Source organism: Idiotropiscis lumnitzeri, chromosome 21 (genome assembly GCF_059441095.1).
Source record: "Idiotropiscis lumnitzeri isolate Australia: NSW breed Sydney's pygmy pipehorse chromosome 21, RoL_Ilum_1.0, whole genome shotgun sequence".
Lineage (NCBI taxonomy): Eukaryota > Metazoa > Chordata > Actinopteri > Syngnathiformes > Syngnathidae > Idiotropiscis > Idiotropiscis lumnitzeri.
This window is the reverse complement of record NC_142411.1, coordinates 7,864,211-7,880,348: the sequence shown is the minus strand read 5'-3', so window position 1 is coordinate 7,880,348 and position 16,138 is coordinate 7,864,211. Positions and strand designations below refer to the sequence as shown.

General features: G+C 40.6%; 1 protein-coding gene across 1 annotated transcript in view; it reads right to left on the bottom strand.

The window, feature by feature from the left end:
* Nucleotides 1-15,488, bottom strand: part of snap25a (synaptosome associated protein 25a) — a 27,400-nt gene extending 11,912 nt beyond the window's left edge. Inside the window, exons 1-3 of the mRNA XM_088286078.1 lie at nt 15,300-15,488; nt 2,468-2,611; nt 629-670 (exon numbers count right to left, since the gene is read on the bottom strand). Of these exons, the coding sequence (XP_088142204.1) occupies nt 629-670; nt 2,468-2,539 (114 nt within the window). The 5' untranslated portion in view covers nt 2,540-2,611; nt 15,300-15,488. The remainder of the gene's footprint in view (nt 1-628; nt 671-2,467; nt 2,612-15,299) is intronic.
* Between the last annotated feature and the right edge of the window lie 650 nt (nt 15,489-16,138).

Here is a 16,138-nt window from a genome sequence, read left to right as displayed (position 1 = left end):
CCTCCTCAGCAGTTTGGGCCGATAGCCACTGATGTTTGCGAGGCGAGCAGGGAGCAATAACGAAAGGCTGGCGTATAAATTATTCTGTAATTCAGCATGTCTACAGCCAGGAGAAATCCCAAAGTAGTAGAAATGTGCCTCGAGGGGAACAAGGAGTAATCATGATCCCAAGCAGGCAAAGAAACAGTCATGCTCATTTTAAGAGCTGGCGCAGAGATCAACGCATTTTAATATTTTGTTGGGTTAAGTTGGAATGTTGTTGCGCTGAATTATTTTCAGGGGCTGGTACAAATTCGATCAATATGACCTTGAGATTTGCATCAGCATGTCAGATCTTCCCTTCCTCATGATGCTCTTTATGCCTCCTCATTTATCCTTCACTCTTGTCTCTTTATTCATCCACATCTGCCTTAGGTAACGGCCTCTTAATTTACCACGGTGTCATCGACGTGCCATGAATATTGCATGAGCAAATAACTGGATGCGCATATGCAGATTTTTCATAATGAGCAAACAATTAAAATTTTTTTTTTAAGGATTTGCTGCCTCAAGATGCTGAGTTGGTGTGAGGACCTGCTGCACATTTTAAAAAAAAAAAAGAAACAAAAAGAAAAGAAAATGGTTTTACCTCCTCCACCAGTTGCAACATACGACGGGTGCTCTCCAGTGACTGTGGGAGGGGAAAGCAAAGTTACAGTGAGTGTCAAATTTTAGAATGTAAAACACAAGACACAAGACGTGAGGTTCTATTTACGTACAAACGGAAATACTGGCGTATCCTGAACCTCGTCGCGCCTGTTTGGGAATTGGGCAGAGGGTCAAAACTCCCGCCTCCTCAGATCACGTCTAACGTTTTTAGAGTTGGTCTAATTCTGATTTTGGTGGATTTGATCGCGGTTCTCGTCGGAGCTCGGCGGACATACGTGACAAATATGACAATAGCAAATCATTGTAGAAATCGATTCATTGAACACATTATTTTTGTTATTATTCCGATTATATCACAGCGGTAAAGAGGAGAGACAATCCTCCGGTCAAGCCAGACAGAAGTGCGCTACATTTAAAGGGAATCAGAGCAGCCGCTTTGATTGGCAGAAAAAGGAGTGACCTGTGTTCACGGCCACAAGGGCGCAAACCTCCCTTTTGAAAAACACTGGCTTGAGCGAAATTACCAGCACTCGGGCTAAAGGATTTCTGCTTCATCTCTCAAATTTGATCTCATTTACAGTTCGTCAAATGGTGTGGTACCATTTCTATTTCTCAAGTTCCCAAGATTTGTTAGGTTTCCCCCTATATGTGAAATTGACACGTGTGTGCGAAAGCAACTCAAGCAGAAAAGGGTTATCGTGACGATTCCACCATTCTGTGCGTGCCCTATTCTTGAGAATGTTCAATATTCTGCCCATGTTTGTTAGTGTGAGTCATATGTGAAAGTGGGGGAGTGGTGTCCTGCTCCAGGCCTTCGCTGAGGCTTTTCTTGCTACGTTGAAACACACACCCACATTTCGACCCTCACAAGGTCAAACGCATACTTGAATATCGGATCCATGAATAGGAAAACAATCCCTCATCTCAGTCTTACGTGGGAAAATAGAAATTCCATCCAGTCGTGTACGGTTCAAGAGGTGAGACAAGAGAATTGTGTGACAATCCGACTTTTGGTGAGGAAAATATGATATGGCAACGCTGGATGACCTACTTTAGAGGTTAACGACATTGGTCCGCTTTTGAGTCTTGAGTCCGGATATTTTTTTTTTTTTATTTTGCCCCATTTTTACACAGGTCCTGTCAATATATATATTTTTTGTTAGTCCAGTCAGCAAGCCAATTGTTTGAGCCACGTGTATGTCTCACACAGTTGTCATATCGATTCATACGAGCCAATGAAATTCACGTTTCCGTTCTGAATCACATCCTCATCTAATCGCTAGCAGGCTTGTTATCGTCACACCAGAACTAAAACTCCTTGCTGGTTCTGTTTCAAAGAATCATGGGAAACGTAGTCCTACTCGCCTAATACTCCCCAGGTCAGACCCAACGCAAGCTTAGCTTTTCTGCGACGATATTTCCTATATTACAACGCGGGATCAGCTCACGTTTGAGACCGTGCAATAAAGGTTGGATAACGGTGAGTGTGTTGACTAGAATTTAGCATTAGCAAAAGTAATAACACAAACACCGCTCAACAGAAAAAAAAAATACATTTAATTTGAAATGAAAATGAACAAAAGATCTGTCTTTGACACACCACAGTATTTAGAATATAAAACATTAACATGGTTTATTCATTTAATTTTTTTCAAATTCAGCAGGCCAGATTAAAACATTTAACAGGCCGCATGTGGCCCCCGGGCCGTAGTTTGCCTAACCACATCATAAAGCAGAGTGACACCCCCTGACTCGGAAAACTCATAAATTGGCGCCGACGGCGAGGTGGCACTACACGCCAATAAATGCTCGGTCTCACCTCATCGGCGAGTTGGTCGGCACGTTGCTGCATGTCTGACAGCTCATTGCGCATGTCCGCATCATCTGCCATGGCTGTTGGGTGTGGGGGGTGGAGAGGGTCTCCAACAGGGAAGAATCGATCCTAGAGGGAATCCGGGAAGAGCTGAAAGGAAGACAAAAGAGTTGCATTTTGTAACGCCTTTTCAGAAAATTGGCTTCACCCAGATCTGTCCGTTCATTCATTTTGATGGCATCTATCCCAGCTGACTTTAGGTGAAAAGCAGACGACAGCTTAGACAAGCTGCCAGGACACACGGAGACCGACTATCTTTCAAATGCTCATTATATTGTCACCGAGTGGAAACTGAATCCCAGCATGGAATAAAACAAATTTTGGATTAACACTTAGACCTACTAAGCCACTGTTTTTTCTTTTTAATTGCAAGCCATAATAGGAGTACTTTGAGAGACAGGTATTATTTTGAGGTTGCATACAAGTTGAGAATAACTGATATGGATCAGGCGTCAAAACATGACAGTTAGTAGGCTCAGCTCCCAGCACTTATTCAATATCATTAAACGGAATATTAGATCATTCTCAAGAGCATGCAGTCTGTATGCTTGGTTACCACACGGTGTCCTGCCGAGATGTACTGAGGTTAACCAGAAATAAAAGGACAAGCCGCAGAGAGCACTCACGCCAGAGACATGTGCTTGTGATTGCTAATTGCCTAATGATGCGCATTAGGCCAATTTGCGTTTGATTTGTTGCTCTTCTCTTGCACAATGATCTTAAACGACGGATATTCTTTTGTGACGTGAGTCAATAGGAGGGAAGCTAGTTACAGGTTGACCATTTAAGAGAATTAAGCATGCAGCAACGTCACGGCTCCGCCCACACAGCATTAAGAAAGAAACGATTAAGTCATTCACACGTAGGCAATTTCTGACTTTTATATCCGTCAATGGCAGTGAGTGAGTTAATCGAATGCTGCACTTGTTATTCGGCCATAAAGAATAGCGTGAAGGAATGGCAGCCATAACATCACATTTATAAATCTTTCCATGCATTTTTATATTCTGTGAAGTAGCATGGCAGAATAAGGACATGAATCTTTTCCAGAGGTCAAATCATCCCGATCATTTTCCTTCATCAACTGCATTACTTATTTGAACATCTTTAGACTTTCAGGTGCAGGGGTCTTGTTGATTCAGTTAGTTAGTTGAAGAACAACTTCACAAGCAAGATATTTGGAGTGTAACAACAAAACGATTGGAATTGGAAAATCGTTTCACTGAAAAGAAGCCAATGCATCGAATCGAACCAAATGCAATTGTTCTACTTTAAAATATGTCGAGATACGCATCACATTATTTACTGTTAGGTACCATCCAGCTATTTTATTTATTTATTTTTTTATATTAATCACGCCTCATTCGGGTCACGGGTCAGCTGGGACCTATTTCGCTATTTCGACAGCCTGTGGGCCAGTTTCAGAGCGCCTAATACGACAATTCACACCTATGAACTTCACATGCTTGCTTTTGGAACGTCTAAGGAAGACAAACAACGAACAGAAAGCCAAGGCAAGCACGGAGAAAATCCACACTCATCCACACAAATCTCAGAACTGGTGGTACAGACATGCTACTACTCCATCATGAAAAGCACCATTTGGGGAAAAATAAATAAATACAAATTATATATATATATATATATATATATATATATATATATATATATATATATAAAAAACTATTTCTAATGTTATTTCATTTCTCCGCATGCCCTAATTTCGGTCCCTCCCTCTCGCTGTTCCTCTCGCACTGCTGCGTCGCTCGCCAACAGCAGCCATGTTGGCTTACATAAACCTCAAAAGTGGACAGCGCACCGCAGCGCTTGGCATCTAAATCAAGGACAATTTACAGCAGACTTCTGAGCCACTTCCCGGGGAATGGGGGGGGGGGGGGGACGGATTATCGCCTCTCTCCTGCTTTATGTAACCAAATTCGAGCAATTAATTTTTAACAGTCCACATTGACCTTTTACTTTATGGCTCAATTACAAGCGTCGCATTTTGCACTCTAGCCTGCTTCAGCATTTCTTTCCTGGCACTTGGAACTTCTATTGTGCGGATGTTTATCTATTTATTGTCTATATTTGTATCTGCTGAATTTTGTATATAATAATAAAATTGGCCGTAATCAATTTAACGCAATAAAATTCAATTAAATTCATCTATTGCAGCAAAATATGACATATTGTGTTACATTTTTAATAAAGCCACAGATTGAATTCAACGTAATAAAAGACAACGGCCGAAAGTGCAAAAACAGTGCATTCAAGAGCCGTGGCCTGGTCAGTGACATCAGGAATATGGCCAAGAAATCAAGTAAGTGTCTAACATTAGCTAATGTTGGCAGATAATGCTTACCTGTGCATTGCACAAAATCACCACTGGCTAATTGAAATACTAAAAGCGATAAAAGCGAGCACCCACGGAGATGCCATTACATTAGGACAAACAATATATAATCATTGAGCATAGTGCATGACATCATCAAATGCAGATATGTATGTTTTTCTCAAAAAAAAAAAAACCCTAAATGTTTACGTTGGCCTTTATTTTGTTCAGTCAGCATTATTGCTTGCATGATCTATTTGTTTTTGGTTCCTCATAGGCTTGTGCCACGGTTGCATTCATGAGCTCACTTATTCACAAATATTTGGATGACTATGCTTCAATATTAGCTTAAAAAAAATTCTTATTTATTTATTTTTTTAGGTGAGGCCAAGGCAGCCAAGGAACTATGTTGAAATGAACCGGGCTGCATTTAGACAAAGTAGTGCTTTACCGCCATCTTATTCTATTTTGGTGCAAAGGATCTTTGTGAAGGTGAGTTAAACAGGAAGTTAACACCAACATTTTCTTTGACCAGTCATGACCCAGCTTCAATAAAAAAGGTGCGGCATGGTTAGTAGTTACCTGAGCAACTTTGATGTCGTTTTCAGTCGACAGAAGTGACAAAACGGCCGCCCCGTGAGATGCCAAAAAACATATTCCACAAATGCAATATTAATCAAAATGCCGTGTTTAGATGAGTGATGGCACCTTGTAGATTTTATTACAAATAAGTTTTGAGGTTAAAATAGCTTGACTTAAGCAGTTTCACGGTATTCCTTTAAGGATGCACATTTCCATTTCCAGTCACATTCTTAATTTGAAGTTTCCTGTATTCAATTTGCGTCAATCCCAAAATCCTGGTTTAAAAAAAAAAAAGAGCTAATCTGCTGACATTGTTGCTCATCCTTTGCGCTGTCTGCTGGTTCTGGATGTTAACGTTTCACATGACAGATGCGGCACTCCAATTGAAGGAAAACATCCACGCAGGCCCCTTGACCCATCATTTCCATCATCATAAAAATCAACAAGGCTAAGTGAAAGCTTCATGCCATCACATGGGGATGTTGTTTATCAAATGAATGTTCTGTCTTCATACATCCGCGCAAGTCCGAGAGCAAACGAAATAAGATGACGGTGACGCCTACAATTAGAGCAAAACGATTTATCTTGATAATTTCTCAACGTAAGGCCACATAACCACATTTGCTAACATTATAAATGAAATGTACGAGAGTAATTTTCAGCATTTGATTTATTTATTTATTTGTTTTGTTTTGTATGGATTAGAATATCAACGCAGATCAAAGCAATTTCAAAATCTAACCCGACTTGTCTCAGCATTCACACGCATCATAGGACAGGGATGCCCAAATGCGGTCCTCGAGAGCCCCCTTTCCCATCTTTTATTTTTAGATGTCTCCCTCCTCCAACACATGGGCACCCCCGTCAGAGGAGATAAACGCGTGGCTAGCAAACCAACCAACATCTCGATGCGTGTGGCCAAACAAAAGGTGACGCACTGTTCCCCCCTTGACTCACCCCCCTGCCCCACCTTCACATTACGCAGATCCATGGCCAGTGAATGGTAACCAAGGTGACCCCGAGTCAACAGCGAGGCCATAAAGAGTGAGGGAAAGAACCACGCTCACTTTTATTAAAATACATAACCGTGTTGTAAATACACAAAGCTGTCGAAGCGTGCGTGTTCGCGCATCCTACGAGCCATGTCGCCTCAACGAGGATGCCGGGGTGTGGTTTGCTGATTAGCGGCGGGATTTAATTTATGGCGCCGAAGAAAGGCCAGTAAAAGTAATTTACGACATGTGCGGTGGAGACCTGACGCTTTCAGGCAATTATTGGATTAAGGCTGAGCACTTGCAGTCGTCCTTACGCAAGGTTTTAAATAATGACTTCAGCAATACGACCGACGGCCGTAAAAAGAGTACAACAAAACAGAATCTGGGAGGTTTAGAGCGACATCTTTTTATCCATCCATTCATCCATCAAGTGTTTTCACAACATCCGGAGCGGCATGGTCGCCATGGGAACAATAACGTCAGAAATAAATATGTTCTTGTTTCCGCACAGTGCCTGTCCAATTACATTCCACCTGTCGAGTACTTGCTTTCTCTGTCACTTCGTTCCCCCCGTTATACTTTATATTTATTTCGTCTTTTCTTAGCCCCAGAGTGCGGAGTAAAGCTTGCTACTGTAACGTGCCTCATCTAAATTAGACCTAATCATTAAAACGAGATTCTCACAATGATTAGAACACAAAGCGTGAAACTGTAGCGCGGGAAATGAGATGCTACACTAAATTGGTCTTTAAAAAAAATTACTTGAGGTGTGTTCAAAGCAGACAACCGAAACAATCGACTTCTTTCTCGGGAAAGGGTGACAACCATAATACAGTACTTAGAAATTGAGCTGTGATAATTGACAGCAAAATACGAAAGGTCAAATCTGGTTTGTATTACAAAATAGACCCGACCATTAATGGGTGCAGCTTGCTTTTGCATAGAGATTAAATTATATATAAATTCATATTTGATGGGTATTTGGGGGGGTTTCGATAATCAGTAACATCAACATTTGTTACCGCACATCATGTCAATATTTAATGTGCTATATTTACAAGCATGACTAACAACGCACCTCACCGTCACTTCAGTTCGACATCTTTCTCCCGAGAGATTGGAATTAAGTGCTGGAGGCCGCTCGACTGCGACAGAGAATGTGTTATTGACCTGAGAACCCCTCAACCTCATTGCTTATTCGTCCATTTTTTTTTTTTTTTGAAGAGCACTGCATCATTCACCCATTTCGAGGATCATGCACTTAATCGCTGCATACTAGTACGTTAACGTTGATCTGCTGGTGTGCAAATGGATGACAAGTGCAATGTGCCTGGCACTTGACTTGCACAGGTGCTGGAACTGAAAATATGTTTTTTTGGGGGGGGGAGGTGGGCGTGGCCAAGATGAGCCCATGACCAAAATCCACTTGAACCATTTCTGTCTGGAGCCTGTTTTCAATTGAACACTGCTCTTGTTTTATGATGCCATGAAAGTCAGTGAAGAGAAATGCAAACGGAATCATTTGACCCATCTGCAAGTTGCCTCACGTTCCAAAACCGATACAAGTATTGGGAGGAGCCCGACACTGCATCAAAAGGCAGGTAAGTTCTAACAAACGACGAGTCGTCTGGATAAACACGTCTTGCTGTATGTCGTCGAAGCCTTTCCTACTAGCGCTAAGCTTGCTAGCTGTTAGCAAAGAGACTAGCTTGGGGCTATTATATGAAACTGTGAGCAAGACAAATTTGAAAGAAAATGTTCTCTGATATTCCAGCAATGTAAAAATTTGAATTCTTACATAAGAAACAGAACAATGCCGAATGGGAACGCAAACTAAAAGAATCACAGAATATAACATTTTAGATCTCCAAATATTGAATTTTTCTTTATTTGAATTATGGAAATTCAACATTTCCGTTTACAAATTTACTGCAGATACATCACCAGTGATGATTTAACAATGAATTATGAATGATTTTACATTCAAGTGAGTATGCAGTCTGAGAGGAATTACAAGAAAAACATATTTTTTTCAAATGCCATAATATCGGTACGGAATCGGCTGATACGGCACAGCCAGGTATCAGAATCGGTATCCGGGACAACTAAAATGGTATCAGAGCAACATAAGTTTCAAGCATCGCTGTGGCAGATTTCCTGATGTTTTTGCAAGGCCTTATCAAAAAAAAAATCAGTCCATTATGCCTTAATCAATATTAGATGCCTTCCATTACTTTTCTGGAGCTGCTGGGGAAGCCGATAAAAGAGGATCATTCCGACAAGCCAAAAAATAAAAATAAAAAAATAAAAAATAATTAAGAAACCACGATCAGTAATTCAGGCAATTTATATCAGAACTCAACTTAATTTTCAACCTTCAAGTAGCCAGGCCACTAACAGAGCCTGTTAAATATTTGAAAAGTCGTAAAAACAGACATTAAAAAGCAATGAGGCTTGTCCAGCACATACCACACTCAACACACACACACACACACACACACACACCCCAACACACAGAAAAATATCAAATTACACTTCGACTGCCTATTTTAATGCCTCTGTGCAAGTGAATAACATTAATTTATGAGATTGTAAATTCGATCAAGCAAATGATATGTGTGCAGCAGAAACATAAGCGTGAGGTTTTTTTTGGAGTTGTAATTTCTACTTCAGATACGATGATTAAAGAGAATCATACTCGCATGCGTCTGTTATTATCTGTGCTTGTGCATTTTTTGCATTGTTTTGAATGTATTGCGTTGTCTCTTGTTCAGATCTTGTAAACTTGTTTTTGTCTTCAGCCGTTCATGTCAGCCCCGGTCACTCGGCTTGTCCAGGTGTTCCTCATTCTCTCATCAATGTGCGTTTTTAGTTCACTGCATTCTTTCAGTCTTTGTTGGATCATTGTTGCAGCAAGTCAGATTTCTAGTTTTGGTATGTTTCCTTTGGTTAGTTTGAATTTTGGTATAATCAAAATAAAAAATATTCAAATAAAGAAATTTGTAGATATCCTACTATTTGTGCACTGTAAAACCATCTTCAGTCTCGGTCAGCCGCACTGCAGCGTCGTCAAGGACCAACTTGGTGACATGAAGCAAATTGCAGCACAATCCTTGACACAATGAAGGAAGGCTGAAGTAGCTTTGCTTGAGCACACGTAATGCAGAGAGCACGTTGACGAGTACTGTAAAAAAAATATGTTCCCCTATTTAGTGTTCGAGATAACCAAACAAATAAGAAATAAATATCGGACAAAAATAACCCAAATAAACACAACATTCTAATTATCTTAACTACAGCCTGATGATGGTTTAAACCTGAACTGCAAGAGCTCCCCTTGCGGATGATATAGTTGGCCGTGCATGTGACATGGGCAATTGAAGAATATTTTTAAGATAATTATCATATTAATTACTTCCATGAATAGATTTCTACTACGATTGAGAGGGATCGTCCCACACTGGTGTCACATTTATGAATAAATTACCATGACGTCTGCCATACACATCTGTGGAGTGCCAAATTTGTCTGCCTGCACCTCCATGGATTACACCAAAATACGTCACACCACCTGCGTTTTTTTATTTTTATTTATTTTTTTGCTATTCTGCCAGTGACCTGAACCGAAAGGAGTACTTCCACCTATTTTATTGGTTGCACAAAAAGCCTGTTTCTCAACACATAAAACATGGCTGGTGAAAATGCAAAGTTGCTCAAGTAACTCTGGGAAACCACTCGCCATAGTGGCCGGTGAGAAAAAAAACTGTTCCGATCGAGCCCTGGATGCACGGATGAATAATAATCGTAAGCAGAGTTGGAGAGAGGTTGGATGATATCACACTGGATTTGCCTCAAATGGGCGTATTTAGTCATTTGGGAACCCGAAGTCATGAGGCTGAAAAGATTTTGAAATATTAATGTTTACATCAACTAAGACATGCAAATTAGAATATTAAGCAGGGTTTAATATAGTTCATCACTTCAGTAGCTTTAATACTCATATCTTCTTGATCAAAAGCATCGTGTGTCACTCCCCACTCATCTCTAGTGGCTCGCACTGACAGTCACAGCAGCGCTACTGCTTCTGACAAGAGCGACTGTTGCTGTTGTCCATTGATTATATTCGATGTAAATGTGAAAAAGATGACAACTTTTGATGTATTTTTTTTTGGTTTTCCTCTCCCCCTCTCTTTTCCGCTTCACCTCAATAACTGGTTTCCATTTTCATCACAATATCGAAACAAGTTTGTTCTCCTAAGAAAGAATATGGAAGAGACCATTGCATGAGAAGGGGGGTGGGGAAACACGTCAAAATTATCATCATAGATAAATAATTGTTCCGTGTATTTAAGTCTATGAATTAATGCTGACACGATCGTGATTTAAATAAAATCACTTTTTAAATAATTTCTTATGAGGCATTTGGGGTGCCCAGGAGATCATGGGGCCCTCGGCCCTTTGTTTGCCAACTGTACATCTGCCCCTGCTCAAAGGTAACATAAATGCAAGATGCATAGACAGAGAGAATAGTTATTTATTTAATTTCCTCATTGAATGAAGACTGAGTACAAAACAATAATCTTATTTGACTGAGGGTTAATTTGTATAAATATAACATTTGGGATTTTTCATGGTAGTTTTTTCTTTTTACTTTTGACTTTTTTTTTTAGAGATGGTTTTAATGAGTGCTTAGAGGCATGTTTGTTTTTAATTAGTTCTTTTTAAAATGCTTTATTTTAATTAGATTTTTTCAACGTTTGTATTAGTTCATACATATATATACATACATACATATATATACACATAAAAAACACGTGAAAAATAGGGGAAAAAAAGTTCACAAAGCACTGTGTAATAAAGTAAATTTTAGTTTTAGTTATTTTGTTAGTTTTGGTCATAGTCTGATTTTATGTACTTTCAATACTGAAAAAAAAAAAGAATTCTAAGAATCCTAGACAAGTAGAATGTCCGCTGAGGCTCAGATGTGTTTCCCCGTCTTCGCACTATTGCAGCTCAGGTGCCTCGGGAGCAGCCATTTTGTTTCTCTGTTTTTGTTTACATACGGAGCGTGTCTGCGAGTGAGCGAGAGGCAGTCCTCAGAGGGCTGACTGGACACGAGAAAAAAAAAAAAAAAAAAGCTCCAACTGTCTTTCATCCTGACATGACATTTTTGCAGTCTCTCAGCGTTTTGGCTCAAGAAGATTTGAAAAAGATTTTTCACCGAATTGTAATAAACTGACTGATGCCCCTTCAATGAGGGTATTCAACAAATTCAGGTTGAAAACATGAAAGTAACTTGTACAAGGCGTGCTGAATTCATTATCGTGATCAAGTTTGTCATGTATCCAGAAAATGGGACTAGAGCAATTTGGAGTTGCCAAGTTCAACCGCAGCACTTAAAAAAAAAAAAAAAAAAAAGAAGTGGCCAGTGGTCAAGTTTTTCGCACTAGGGCACTTATAACACCCTTGTTCGCGTTTCACCACTGGTATCAATATCGCCAAATGCTGCTATCCATGCAGTCGGAATAAAATAAAAAAAAGTGTAGCCATTATGTAAAAAAAAGAAAAACAATAATGATCTTGATCCTGCCAGTGGAATGCAAAACAATCCATGACAAGTAACATTTATTATTAATAATTCACTTACATTGCACATCTAATGCAATATAACAGCCGCATGAAAACTGCTTTTACAGCAAGAGATTGGAATAGCAGCCGATGAAAGGTGGACCTCTGCCAAAGTATGAAAGCAATTTGTTTTTTTTTTCCCAGCATGGTACACCAGGGATTGGTACATCTGCCTCACAGTTCTGAAGCTCAGCGTGCGAATCTCAATTGAGGTCTTCCTGTGTGGAGTTTGAGATGTTCTTTTTGTGCGTGCGTGAGTTTTCTCTACATTCCGAAATCATTCGCGTTTGGTTAATTGAAGATTCAAAACGCGATTGTGAAAGGCTGTTTGTCCATATGTGTCATGTGATTGGCTGGCGACCAATCCAGGGTGCCCGGCCTTTTGCCGAAAGTTAGCTCTCCAGTGACCCACATGAAGACATGTAGCATCGAACACTATTCCTCAACCTTTATTGGGCCAAGTCACCCATTTTATGTCAAAAAATAAATCTCACTCACGCTGCACCACCAGACTAAAATTCGGAAATGAAGATCTCATCTGAGTTTACTCACGAATTGACGCAGTGTGAAACGTGGCCCTATTGAATTGAACACTAAACCGATATATATCCAGGAAGCTATGAGTCATTCTGATGTATGAATCACGGCAGGTGGATGCACAGATTTATTCTGGAATGTGGACAGATATTTTTGGGGCCAGTGCTCAACCCCCCAAAAGGGCAGGCATCACCAAAAATCTTCATGAAATTAAGAAAAAAGATAAAAAGACAATCAACAGTATCATTAACTCATTCAATCCATACAACATACATATACCTTTTCAAAAACGTAGACCCCGCCTCCCAAAGACGTATTTATACGTCTTAGCCTTTTTTTTTTGCGTCATAGCGCCGTGTTTGTATAGCATTAGAACAGAATATTCTGTTGGCCTCGCAAAATCAGTCCTAACCCAGAAAAATGCTGGGATTGAGTGGTTTCCTCTAGTGAAAATGGCGGGGAGTAAATGAGTTAAATAGGGTAACTCAAATGATCAAATTAAATAATATATAATAATTAAAAAAACGGCCACAAAAAAACTTAAAGTGACAAAATTGTTGTTAAAAAAAGAAGCAACCAATAAATATATATTTCCAAAGGACGCTCCAACAAAAAGGGAACTTTTCTCATCTGGTGCAAAGGGCAGGTGCTTGAGCACCACTAAGAGTCTGTGCACGTGCCAGGGTAATTGAACCTTTTGCCATCAAGATGGTTTAATTGTTCTGCCCATCACTATGTCATACATATTTTTTTTTGCACAACTAAAGTGAAATTGGAGAGAATGGAGTAAACGGAATATAAATCCCCTTTATCTGCACTTTTAACCAGACCGTTATAAAAACTTCATGGGTTCTTTCTTACAGGAGGCACCCATCTTCCTTTAAAATCTGCAGAACAGTTTTTTTGTTATCTGCTAAAAAATGAACAAACAATTAAAAAAAAAAAAAAACGGTGAATTATTAAAATCCCTCAAGATCATTTGTACAGGAATTCATTGTGCAGGTGTACCTAATGATGTGACCTTTTCACTGCAAGACTCCTGTTTTTTTTAAATTGATTATTCATTTGTTTTATGGCGTATGTTTGTCGTTATGACACATTTTTAAGCAAACCATTCACCCGCAACAGGAAACATAATTGTATTGCATGTCATAAAATATTCACCAGCCCGCACCAAAAAGGCAATGCAGCTACGCAGTCAGCTCATATTGACCGGCATCCATCATACTGTTTATACAGACTTCATTTCAACAGCAGTACAGTAAGCGTGTAACACTACCGGGGTGTTTCTGAGAAGCGAACCGGTGGTGATGATATCAGTGAGTCACCATTCATCTGGTAAGCAGCCCCTTTCTCAATGTGCTCAATCGGCCAACACTCCTCCCATCACCCCTCCCACCCTCATCTGTCTATCGCTATCCCTGCAGTTCAAACGGTGCAAGCTGCATATAGCAGCCATGGCAACCAACCACAGCATCCTATGGCCCCGCGAATAACCCCCCCCCCCAATCCCCCCAGTTAGGGCGTCCTCTCCACATCCGTCACTTAAATCTGCCATTGGCATTGCAGAGCCATACGAACACGTTTGATGCTTCAGGTCTACATGCTGCTTTGCAAGTGCGACATAAACAATGTTTTTACACCACAGCCACAGACCACATGAACCACTCCAGTGTGAAACACTCAATTAGCCAGTCACGACATCTGCTTACCCAACGGACAACCTCTCACTTACGATCAATACAGTAAAGGAGCCCCCCAAAAAAATGCTCAACCCACTTTGAGAGAAGGGCTAATATATTTGTTTATTTGTCATGATAATTCCATCTGGCAGGGGCGCACCCTGATTACCACCTATTGCGCACCTTATAATGCAACAGTGGCCCACCGGTGACCCATAACTTCGAGATGAGACGTACATGCAGCCATTCCTTTTCTTCGTGCCTGACGCATATCAACCGCAGAGTGTTAATTGACGAACCAGCCACTAAGTGCCCCCCCCTCCCCACACAAACTCGTGATTGACGGAACACGCGTGGCTGCCTCATTGATGGCGACAAGCGCCGAGGGTGTCACGGCTCCCCCACCCACCCTTGCCCCCTCCTTTCTGTTTATACGGGCTACCCTCCTCCCATCAACTTCACCATGGCGCACTTTACTATTGCACATCCGCCGCAATCACCTTGTATGCACTCTGCTCTCCCTGCCTCTGTTCTGTCTTCATTGATTTTGAATCAAAAATCAGGTTTTGTGCTCAGATGATTGCCGCGGGTATTGCTCACGATTCACCATTTCGATGCGGGCGTAAGTCTACCTGCTTGCGGATCGTCAACAACCACACGTTTGAGGTGTCGCTCACTAACAACACCTGAAATATTTTTTTCCGCATATTTGACAACCTTCCGGCGTGCTCCCTCTTCGCTTTTCAATGTTGCGTCGCTGTCCGAGGTGCTGAAAGAGCGAAAACGCCCACATTGCATCGACGCATTATTGCGCATCGCATCCATCCAACTCGCTGCGCGTTTGCGCTCGGGAGGTCACGCACTGCTCCTTCCTCACACGCGAAAAATAAGACAAATTAGCCACAAATGCGTCTTGGAAACGCCGTCAATCACGACCGCTCACTCACAAGTGGATATTAACCAACTGATATCCAATGCGCAAATTGAGGTGCGAGGAAAAGAGAAAAGGGGAGCGGACTTACCCGAGCTTGTTGTCGTCGGCCTGCAGTCAGCACTGGAGGAAATGCGCTCGCTTTTTTGGGACCAGCCGCCTCCCTCTGTCTGTGTGTGTGTGTATGTGTGTGTTCACGCCGTGACGACGATGCTGCAAAGGCGCTGCGCCGAGTCGTCCTCACTTCTTCAATGAGAGGAAGCAGTGCAGTTCTCGGCAAAGATGGCGGAGCCTCTGACGTCAGCAGTAGCAGTGTTTAATAGGAAAAAAATGGGGAGGCGTTTTATTAGATTTTGTTTTTAAATTACATTTTTCAAATAATGGTCCATGAATCCAGCATCTCAAACTAGATATACGTATTCCTCAATAGACTGATTGGACACTTCATTAGGTACACCTGCATAGTCAACCAGTAGTGATATTTTAATACTGTACTTAAGTTCAGGTAGTGAACTTTACTCGAGTACCTTGACCGTGTCACTGGGATATACATCAATTAATTTTTCCAGCGCTTGGATTTAAGAAGCTGGAGCACAACCTATAAGAGGCAAACTATTTTTTGTGTAGAGAATTTTTTTTTTTAAATATAAGTTATCAAAACGGGTATTTTAAATAAAACAAAAATCTAAAAAAATTGTCGTACTTAAGTACATTTCAGTCTAATAATTTTAACGTCAGTGCATGAGTCCAGTCATTTTACTTTTCTGTATACTCGTTCTTAAAATCCCTCAATATGAAACTGCAAAAATAATAAAGCACACTATTGATTGATGTTAAAAAAAGAGGTCAAATGATTTTACTTACATTCTTTAAAAATAACTATTCCTTCAATTTTATGTTTGAATCATTTCTGACTTTCTGCTGAAATTT